We start from the raw sequence: 11,680 nt of genomic DNA on the forward strand, positions 1-11,680 counted from the left end.
TGTCATGAAGCATGACACGGCACGAGAAGCACGAAAGACACGGCACGTAAGCACAAATAGACTAGCCCAAAAAACACGGCACAACATATTATAAAACCATAAAATTTATTATTATTATTATTATTATTATTATTATTATTATTATTATTATTATTATTATTATTATTAAGATATGAATTTAAAATTATAAATAAGTTAAAACAATAATAAAATTTAAACATAATATTGAATATTATAATTTTATAATTAAAATTATTAAAATATAAAAGAATTAAAATTATATATTAATTTATTTATAGTTTATAGAGTGTGATATAAAAATTTCAGCATTTATAAATAAATATTCAAATTTTAATGATATTAAAATTTTTTCATATGATTATCTATAAAATATTATTTAAAATTTATATGAATATAACTAAAACTTTGAAATATATAAAATTTAATAACGGTAAAAAAAATATGAAAAATTAAACATGAATTTAAGCTTGAGTATGAAAATAGGCTGATCTATTTAAAAAAATATGGGTCGGCACGAGCAAAGCACAACACGAAAATACTAGGCCTACAGGTCATGCCGGTATCCTTTAAAAATATTGGCACAACATAGCATGACTCATATTTTTTTGTGGCACGGCACGACACGACTCATTTTTGAATGTCATAAAAAAAATACAGATCGAGCCAGCATGACACGCACGAACTTATAGCACTAGCTACATCTACTACGAGTTCTTTTCTTCATATACCAATTCACAAACATGTATACTATATACCAATTCACAACCATATATAATATATACTAATTTATGCATATATTATGCACAAATACAGTAGAACCTCTATTCAAGAATATACTTGGGACTAAGCAAATTATATTCTAATTGAGAGGTTATAACTAAATAGAGTTACACTAGGAAAAAAAAAATCAAAATACCAAAAAATATCAATATAACAACAATGACATTAAACAATCCTTAATATTATATCATAGAATTGTTTTTGAGTAAATATAATATTTATACATGTATTACAATTTAGAATAAAATTAGTAATTCTACATAAATAATTTTATAAAATATATGTATATATTTTATTAAGATGTAATTATTCTTATATAGAAGTATATTTTGTTAATATGGAACTTAGAAAATGTATAACTAATTACAATTTAGAGGTTATTCTTAGAAAAATTTACATAGATTACTAACTTTTCCCAATTTATTACATTTATACTGTCAGGCGGTATTTTTATCTTTTTTACTGTGTATGTTTTTTTTTATACGGCAGGTACAGACTTTTTGGAACAAAGGTTTTTTATTTTTTTTACTTACCCATATCTTTATAAGATTTTCTCACATCAAAATTTAATTTTTTTTGTTTTATTAGAGAAATTGATTGGACGTGAGATGTGACAAAAGTGACATCTTCTTTACTTTTTTTTTAATCTAATTTTTTATTAATTTTTAATATTTAATAATTATTATATAAATCACACTTTTCAATATCTTATCTTACTACTCATCTTCTTATATAAATCAATAACTTCTCTTCATTTATAAACAAACAAGTAAATTGAAGAGTTAGCTTTCTTGAGAAACCAACAACACCTCACTCACCCACCTCTCGAGTCTCCCTCTCTCACACACACTTTCTCAGGTCATACCTTTGCTTTCGTTTCAAGAAATCAATCGATCAAAGATTAAATATTTTCATCACCACCATCATATATCATTATTATCTTCTTTCTTCTTATCTTTTTTAATAGCATATTGATTTAAAAACTATATAATAATATATTTATAAGCATGAGCTGCAATGGTTGCCGAGTCCTCTGGAAGGGGTGCGGTGAGTCGTGTGTACTGAGGTCTTGCCTACACTGGATGGAATCCCCCGAAGCCCAAGGCAACGCCACCTTGTTCCTTGCCAAGTTTTTCGGCCGTAGTGACCTCATGTCCTTCATCTCTGCCGTTCCCAACCACCACCGTCCTCATGTTCTTCTTCTTCATCTTCTTCTCATTTTTTTAGTTTTTCTAATTTTTAGTCACACTTTTGGGGGAAATAAAAGAGTGGTTTTTTTATTTTGATTTTCTAGATTTGTTCTTGCAAATATAGGTTCTGGTACTTCAAAGAACACTAAATCAAAAATACTCTCAATCTGTGTTGGAGAACTTCGACTCTGATTTTGAGTTTGAGCCAAGGTTCCAAAGTCTCCCAAATCTGATAAGGTTTTTTTCTATTGATCTTGTGTTGTTTTAGGGTTTTTTTCAAGTTGATTATATTTCCTATTTCTTTTTTTTTTTGCATGTTTTTTTTTTTTGTTAGTCCTATTTTATAGTTTTCTGTTTGTTTGACTCTGTGTCTTGTTGTTGTTTTGGTTTTATTTTGTTAACTCTTAGGGAAAGGGTAAATACCAAGTGAAGATTGTTCAATCAACTGATCTGTTTGAAGACATAATTAGGAAAAGAGTTGTTGAGGTGTGTCATTTCATTATTTTACTTTTAATGTTTTTTTATGCTTGTTTTTTATGTTCTTTATTTATTTTTATTTTTTAGTTTTGTTTTAGTAGTGTTTTCTTATGTTTTTTTATTGGATTGGGAATCCAAGTACACTCGATCGGAATACTACCATTCCAGAGTTTTTTTATGCTTGTTTTATATGTTCTTTATTTTATTTTATTTTTTTTTTATTTTAGTAGTGTTTTCTTATATTTTTTTTTATAGCATTGTCACATTCTCTTGAAATAATTATATTTTTTTCCCATTGTCCATTGCTCTTTATGAGAACTGGTATAGATTCCATGTCCTGTCATTTTTTACAATATTTCATTTATGTGGCTTTTTTTCATATTAAAACAACAGTAAAATAACACTACAAAACAGTAATTTGTTGTTGATTTAGTAATTTTTTTTTTCCTTTCCAAATTTTATGGTTTTTTTTTTTTGGTATTTTTATGATTCCGATGTTGATTTGTCCGTCTCCAACCACGAAGGAGAGATGTCGTTTGTGTTTTGTTACTGTTTACAGTATAAAAGTAAATATATTGGTCTGGGCAGTATAAAAGAAATAAAAATGGGCTTGGACAGTAAAAATGTAAAGTTTGTCGTGTCCCAGTATTTTTGAAAATATTTGGTAAAAAAGCAGTATTTTTGTAAGTTTCCTTATTCTTATTTATAATTGGCCCAAATTGTGACTTAATTTTTTTTTATAACAAATTAGAGTTATTCTTGAATAGGGTATTTTTAAAGAGAGGTTCTACTGTATATCGATTGGGAATTAGGGGTAAGAGAAAAGATTTAAGAAAAAAAATATATAGATCTACTACCACAGCCACAACAATATTCAGATGCCCACCCCCTCTCCCTCCAAAAAAAAATTAAAAGAACTGAAAGAGAGAAAAAGATTGGATCTGGACGAATGGAGATTGAAAATTCGAAATTCCTTGTTCGTGAGCCACTCATGGTAGAGAACGATATCGATAAAGATTCGAGCTCCTAATTTTTGTCCACGATGATGACAAAAGAGATTGAGACAGAGAGAGAAAAGGAAAGAGAAACAGAGCGAAACAAGAGAGATTTCAAGGGGATGCGGGTATCATGGTGAAACCAAAACAAAACCAAAATTTGGAAAGCTTAGAGCATGTTTGGTATTATTTTCTGTTTTTTGTTTTCAAAAAATTGTTTTTAGAAATGAAAATAAAAAATAGTTTTTGAAGTTTTTAAAACACAAGTCATGTTTGGTTAGTGTTTTTTAAAAATAATATTGACCAAAAGTGAATTGGTTTTTAAAACAGAAAACAGCATTTTGTTGTTTTCAAAATTCTTGTTTTTTGTAATTTTGTTTTCTGAAAACTGTTTTCAAAAAACAAGGCCAAACAAGCCAAATTATTTTCAAAAAACAATTTTCTGTTTTTAAAAACAAAAAACAATTTTTTAGTTATGAGGTCAAACATGCACTTAGTCCCTAAAATTTCAGTCTAGGAATTGATCGTACTAAATCGTAGTTTAGCCAAAAATTACCAAAAAAAAAAAAAAAAAAAGAAAACAATAGTTGTAGTTATACAACCTCCTTGTTTCCAAAGAAGTCCCAACCACTGCCACATGCGATTGCATATTTTACGCTTTTAAGAAAACATAAGACATAAAATTACTTGAAAACTTGTTTATTTCTTAGTTGCTTGGTGAGTACTAAGGAAAAAAATGAGTTATTATAAAATTACTATATTACTCTTAATAAATAATATAAAAATTATTTAAAAAAAAAAAAAATCAACTTTAGTGTTTTATAAAACCTTTCTCTATATTAGAAAGAAATTTTAAAAATACTACTCTATATTATGCTAATTCACTGTTCAGTAATCGTAATCTAATAATCATATACATCATTTTAAAATAGAATGAAAAAATTGCAAGCTGGGAAAAGCCCTTTCTGAAACTGTCATAAAAACAGGGCTTATTACCAACTTTTGGGTTTAACCTTAAAAAGTCGGCCATTTTAAGCAAAATTCTCTCATCTGTTGGCCAGAAAAGAGAAAAGAAAAGTAATATTACAAGGCTCTTATCATTAGGCCATTTCCGCTCCTAATCTATTTTGGATATGAGGACGGTTGGTAAGTATGTGGAGCTGCTTCGGCATAATCATATGGTCTGTAGTTGGTCAGACCACTGTAAGAGCCACTGCTCCGAAAGGCAGTACTACTCAAGTTGTCGGCCGAGAGATAGTGTTGAGGAATTGCGACAGGGCTTTGAGCATGGGGAACCCCGTATGAGGACGGATATGGGGCTGGGGCTGGAGCTGGTGTGTCGTACACAGCTTGAACAGGGTAGTTGTATGCTCCAGAATATCTTGCAGCAGTGCTGTGATGAACCGGCGGAGGAGGATTCGCATTCCTCCTGCTAAAAGAGGAATAAGTGTTGGAATACTTGGCAGCTTTGGATTGACGAAAAGAAGATGATCCACCACCACCACCTCGGCCGCTGCTGGCACTGTATCCTCGCTTATTTTGAGGTTTACTGGAGGCTCCTGAACTCTTCTTTCTCTCTGCCTTGGCTTTCTCCAGATGAGTAGCCCGCTTTCTTAAACTTTCAACAGAAAATTCTGACTCTAATTTGTGGTCTTCTACACATTTGATTATTGCTCTGATGGAATTTAACTCCACATTACTAGATTCCTCCTGTGGATGATACGACTTGGATTATAAAATCTTAAAAAGTGCAGTCATGTGACTACATGCAAAAAAGACATTTGTAAAATATGTCAGAATATAGACAAACCGTTGCAACCAAGCTATTGTTTCCATTCTTTAATATGTTGGCAACATTCTTTTTGAAGTTCTTGAGATGAGACTTGAGCAAAGTAACAGGAGAGAATCTTTCAGCCAACCCAGATTCACAAGCAAAATAGACAGCTTCCACTTCTTTGTTATTCTTCACCAACTCATCAATAATCTCTGCAAAGTCAGAAAAAAATGTCTCGATTATATGCATTCAAAGTAAACATTTGGAACTTTTAAAAGCTTTTACTTAAACAAAAACAAGTTCAGATGTGAGCAACCAATGTCACTTTTGAATATATAAGAGTTGTCCTTTATTTTATTTTTTTTTTCCACTTGAAATTCATAAAAAACTCCCATCCCATAAAAGAACCGTATAACAGTTCAAACCTTTCTCTGCCTAACTATGATTATACTTTCCATTCCTTTTCCAGTGCCTTGAAACTTTTATCTCTTAACCTACTTACATTGCCTTGCCTCATTGTCCATATTATACTTCATTGCACTAGATAATAGACAGGTTTCCAGTAGCAATTTAGACAATAAGTTTCAAGAAGTTTTCTGTTATACTCACTGTAATGGTACTGTTCACAGTACCTTTGTAACATATACAGGATTCACTTGTATGTATATCAATCATTTAAACGTGTGAATTCTCATGTAATGTTATAAATTCTACAATTTCACCATGCTAGGAGTCAATCAAATGTAACTACACATATCTACTATCACTGCAAAGCAAAAGGTTTATTAAGCTACTTAATGTAGTTCTCTAAATTAAAAACCAACCTTACCTTGCATTGAGTCTTTATCTTCTAAAACAGCTGCGAGCTTTGCCATATCCCTCCTCGAAGCATGCTGCAGCATTAGCTTTCTCAAGAAAGCCTTATCGAACTTCGCATTCAACCCGAACCCAACTACCATCTGCACAAACATAACAGCTTCGGCAGCCCCTAAAGCCAAGCCTTCTGATTCACCACCATCCATCTGCCCCTTCCACTGCTCCAAAATCATGACTGCTCTCTCCACGACAGTTCTCGCAAATTGAGGTCCTATCTTCTCCGAATGGCTCTCAGGAAACAAAGCCTGAACAAGCAATCCACAAGCCCATCGCTTATCAGTAACCCCAGCTTTGGCCGACTTGGAATTCAGAAAATCCTCCAATGAATCAAGAACCAGTCTAGGCGGGTCCACAGCCTCCGCCAAGGACTGAACGATCTCTGCCCTCAAAGATACGGACTCCTTCCTCTTGGAAACGATGAATTTCACCAATCCCGCCGAATCCATTTTCCGGGAAAATGATTTAAGGGCCTCTGAAAGTTCCAAGTTTTCGGGAATTTGCTTTTCGAACTCGGACAAAGCAGCTTCCTTCTGCTCCTGGATGCGGGCGAGGGAGGCGGATTCTCGTTCGGGAATGGAAGCCTCGCGGGTGTCGAGGGACTGGAGGGTATCGCGGGAATGGGATTCAAGAGCTTGGATTCTTGATTCGAGGGATTGGTACTTTTGGGAAAGGGAATGTTGGAGAGAATTGAAGTGGGTGGATATGGTTGTGAATAGCTGAGTGCAGGTAGAAAGGATGGTCTTTTGCTCCTCCAGGTCGTTGAAGAATTTCTGGACTCTCTCCGTGTTGACAACCATTTCGGTCGCCATTGATGATGATGATAAATGGTGGAGTTTAAAGGTCACTGAATGGAAGAATATGAAAAACCCTAAACCCTATTTTTGGTGATGAAGAAGATAAACGGGATTATGTATGATTCTGAGAAATCAAGAACTGGTGGCGGTGGTTTTCTTGTCTCCTTTTCTCTTGTTCCGGTTTCGGTGTTCACTAAATGAGGATGCATTGCGAACGGTGTCGTTTTCCTCATATCTTCTTTTTTTTTTTTTTTTTGCTGAAAACCAAACATTCATTAAAACTAAAAACCAAGAAGATTGGTGAGCACATGGGGACTCACCTCCCAAAACCGCAACAACCCATTGCACTGGTGGGACAAACCCCATCTAGCAAGAGAGTGCGCCGCATTATTAATCCGAGAGACCCAACATACATCAACCCCCCGAATGCAAAGCACCAACAAGAGAGAAAAACGCAGATGCAGATTCCAAAAAGGGCAGGACTTCACCTTGACAGACTGAACCAGATGGAGGTTGTCCGAGAGGATACACAAACCCCCCAGGTGAAGCCTAGTAGCAAGATCCACACCAAACCGCATAGCCTCCAACTCCCCTTGTAACACAGAGGAGACCGAAACTTTTTTGGCTCCAAAAGCCAGAACAGAGCCAGACGGGTCAAAGAAGACAGCAGCTACCGCACCTTCTTCATCCGACTTTGCAAAATCCACATAACCTTTGATTCTTCCTAGTCTCGGAAGGCCCCAGCGAACCTTCTCCACACTGCCAAGATCCTGCGAAGAACCAAAAATTGACTACAGCAAACTCCTATGCTCAATGAAGCCATCCTTAACTTGCTTCTGCAGCTTAGATAAATCCAAAGGTGTTCCATGATGATACATCTCATTCCGCATCATCCACAATTTATGGTACAGCAGGGTACCATAAAGAAAGAACTCCTGAGACTCCTCTTTAGAGAGCAGGTGCCTAAAGGAAGGATTATGAAGCCATTGCACCAACTCCCTGCCAGAAGAAAAATTCAGGGCCGAGGAACAGAAATTTCACTGAGAAGCAAACCAAAGATGTTGCGTGACCGTGCATATCGAAAGAAAATGATGTACATCATCCCCCTCACTTTGACCACATAGCATACACGGATCCGGAGTCTTACCAAATATACTCTGAAGTCTTGATCCGAAAGGAAGAACATCACAACAAAGTTTCCACAAAAACAGCTTGAGACGTTCATGAAGTTTTGACTTCCAAATTAAGGAGCACATCTCATCTTTTTCAGCAACTCTTTCCTTATTTAAATCCCAATAGGCAACTTTAAGAGAGAACTTGCCATCAGAAGAAGACTTCCAATACACCGAATCACTGTCTGCTAACAACCTCCTATCCACCGAGATTAAGGAATTGGTCGCTTCAGGGGTAAAATAGGCCGAGAGCCTCCGCCGATCCCACCCAGACTACGAGGGATCACAAAAGGAATTTACCAAATCAATGCCTTTGATCTTCGGGTTAAGGACACCAGCATCATATTGAATACCATTACCACAAGACCAGTGGTAATCCCACACATTGACTTCCGAGTCTTGACCGATGATCCAAATGCTATTTTGACGAATGAAATCACGCGTAGCCCAAATCCCTCTAACAACCAGCGATGCTTTCGAAGGCAGAGGGATCGAAAAGAACCCTTCAACTTGACAATACTTAGCATTCACTACCGTAGTCCAGAGAGAATTGCCATCAGATATCAAAAGCCAACCCAATTTAGAAATCAAGCTAAAGTTGATATCCCTCGCTCGCCTGAAACCGAGACCCCCACAGGCCTTTGGTTTGCAAAGAGAGTCCCAAGCTTTCAAAGAGAGGTAACGGCCTTCTTTAGAGCTCCCCGTCCACCAAAACCGTCTCAATGAAGCGTCAATATGATTCGTGATTTTGCGAGGAAGAAGGAAGACCGACATTGTGTAAATAGGAACGGAGGCCAGCACACTCTTAATTAATGTCATTCTTGCTGCTTGAGACAGCAGATTAGCCCTCCATCCTTCCAAGCGCGAAGAAATCTTTTCAATAATATAATCAAAATCACTACTTCTGTTGCTCTTGAATAGCAGAGGGTTGCCCAAGAACTTCTCATCACCTTTCATTTCAGCAAAACCCAGTAAATCACAGAATTCCTTGCGGCATTCAGTGTTGGAATTTATTTTACCAGGATCTTAGATCTACTCACAAGTATGTTTATTAACATCCTAAATAAGAACTTTCTAAAACGATAAATTAAACACATATAAAGTTTAAGAAACCTTACATTGGGTGCAGCGGAATAATATGACTCCTTCCGTTCAGATATCTAGCCCTTGATTCCTTTCTGTAGCAGAGCATTATCAATATCTGAACCTGGATCTCTTTCTCTGAATCTTTTATGCTGAAACTCCTTTGCTGATGATCTTTCTTCACGATCTTCCTCACTATGATTGAGGTATCACTTGATGTGTGTGGGCACTACTGTAATCACTAAGGATTTCGAAATTCTCAAGAGGGAAGAGAAGAAGTGACAGCTAAAGATAGGGAGAGAGAAGGCTCAGGTTTTTCTCTGAAGGAAAAATAGAAAATTTAAGTGTAAATTTCCTGAAGCCTTCACTATCTATTTATAGCATTCCACTAGGGTTAGGTTTGAATTATTTGGCATTAAAATAATGAAAAAATCAGTTTAAATTTCCTACAAAAGTGGCTGGCCCTACACTTAGTGGATTGGGCCTTGCTTTTTGCAATTTTGCAATTTTAACACCTTTTGTATCTGATTTTCTCAAAAATACCAATTTCCTAATTCAACCATTTAAATGCCAATTCTAACTATTTAATAACTATAAATAATTATTAAATAATATTGTCATTTATCATATTTATTAATTGAACCATAGAAAGTATCATAATTAACAAATATGCCCCTATAAACTCTTTCTTTACAATTTCGCCCTTACTTAGTGAAAAATTCACAAATAGACATAGTCTAATTTGAGAATTATAATTGATTAATCAAAACCAATTACATGAGTCTTACAAGCAATATTATCTCAACTAGTGGGGGGACCATGGGTCTATATAACCGAGCTTCCAATAAGTAGATCAAGAATTTAGCACTAAAATTCACTAACTTATTAATTCTTCGTTGAATCCACGCATAGAACTTAGAATTGCACTCTCAGTATATAGAATGCTCTATATGTTCCACCATATAGACACATCATTAGTTATCCATTGTTATAATCCTAATGTGATCAATGATCCTCTATATGAATGATCTACACTGTAAAGGGATTAAATTACCGTTACACCCTACAATGTATTTATTCCTTAAAACACTTGACCCCGTATAAATGATATTTCAGCTAATGTGAAATGAGTACTCCACCATTTATGTTCGTTTGGTCAAGCTCGAAGGAGATCATCCTTTGCTTACTATTCGCAGATAGAAGCTATAGATTCCATGTTTATGCTAGCGCTCCCACTCAATTGCACTACCGTGTTCCCAAAATGTACGTATCACCCTGACCTAAAAGTAGGCTTAACTAACAAATCAAAGAACACGAATAGCCTTTCAAGATTGAGCCTAATCATATCAGGATTAAGATCATTTGATCTAGGATCAACTTGGCGATATTGACTTGAATAGATATTACGGTAAGTTTAATAAATCTAAGTCAAAGTTCAATATCGGTCCCTTCCGATGCATACTCCATGCATCCAACCTAAGCTTTACTTTAACCAATGTTCTGGAAAGAACATAGTATTTCTCCAAATACAAGTAAACTCTTGTTGTAGATTATCATATCGCAAAACCCCGTGTCCGATAAATCTAGGAAACTTTATTCACATAGTCATGTTTACTTTCCAATGTGTTGACGGCACAATAAACAAAAGATCAAGTATGTGAAAAGGGTTTCGTATGAATTTATACATTATGTACATATAATCAAGAAATAAATCATGTGAACCATGCAACATTAAATGTTGTTTCTGATCTATATTAATAAGTAAATTTGATTATATTGAAATGAGTTTTATTTAGGGCATTAAACCCAACAAACTCCCACTTGCACTAATATAAAACAAAAAGTGCGTTTCAAATAATCTCAACACCTTGATATACAAATCAAGTGTAGTAGTAGTAAACTCCTCGTAATAGGATCTGAAAGGTTGAATTAAACACAACCTTTTCTCCACCATTACTCTTCCTTAATCACAAAACCATTGATAATGTGAAATTCCTCTCTATATGTCTACTCTCTTGGGATACTGGATTCTATACCTTTGGCAACTACTTTTGGTTAATCGGGAAATTAACACTAGTAGTTTAAGGCAATTTGGAATGGTGCCAAAGATGTATAGAACTTTCCTTAGACCGAATAAGTACCTTTCCCGCACTTTAACATTCGGTCTCTCTCGGTAGACCTAGAGACTTCGCATAGGTTTTTACACTTCTCCGAAATCACTATTCCACCCCCAGAGTAATCACCATCTTATCAGAAAGATTTACTAGCACATAGGCAAATTTCGAAATCTGATATGGTGTAGTCTAAGAGTTTTAAACACACCCTTATTGACTAACATATAGTTCCTCTTCTTTATCTTAGGATTTACTTGATTGTCTTCCAATGTTCTTCTCCTGGATTAATCTGATACCTACTCATTACTCCCACTCAACAGCAGGTGTCTGGTCTAAGGCATACAAAAGCATATCTAAGACCTCTCACGGTTGATGTAAGAAATTCTTTCATGGTTTTATCTTTT

General features: G+C 34.9%; 1 protein-coding gene across 1 annotated transcript; it reads right to left on the bottom strand.

Annotated features, from left to right (window-relative positions):
• Positions 1-4,280: 4,280 nt before the first annotated feature.
• On the bottom strand, positions 4,281-7,267 carry LOC115707654 (FRIGIDA-like protein 4a). Its single transcript, XM_030635677.2, has 3 exons — positions 6,067-7,267; positions 5,274-5,449; positions 4,281-5,173 (listed from the first exon to the last, which is right to left on the bottom strand). Exons 1-3 carry the CDS (start codon positions 6,920-6,922, stop codon positions 4,586-4,588), a joined length of 1,620 nt encoding a protein of 539 aa, XP_030491537.2. The 5' UTR covers positions 6,923-7,267; the 3' UTR covers positions 4,281-4,585.
• Between the last annotated feature and the right edge of the window lie 4,413 nt (positions 7,268-11,680).

This window comes from Cannabis sativa, chromosome 1, assembly GCF_029168945.1.
Source record: "Cannabis sativa cultivar Pink pepper isolate KNU-18-1 chromosome 1, ASM2916894v1, whole genome shotgun sequence".
NCBI lineage: Eukaryota > Viridiplantae > Streptophyta > Magnoliopsida > Rosales > Cannabaceae > Cannabis > Cannabis sativa.

Bases quoted from the DNA above. Each gene is read 5' to 3' on its own strand.
- LOC115707654 (XM_030635677.2), bottom strand. From the start codon at position 6,922: ATGGCGACCGAAATGGTTGTCAACACGGAGAGAGTCCAGAAATTCTTC. The intron at 5,450-6,066 runs GTAAGGTTGGTT...CTGACTTTGCAG, and splicing joins AGATAAAGACTCAATGCAAG to AGATTATTGATGAGTTGGTG. The intron at 5,174-5,273 runs GTTTGTCTATAT...TATCATCCACAG, and splicing joins ACAATAGCTTGGTTGCAACG to GAGGAATCTAGTAATGTGGA.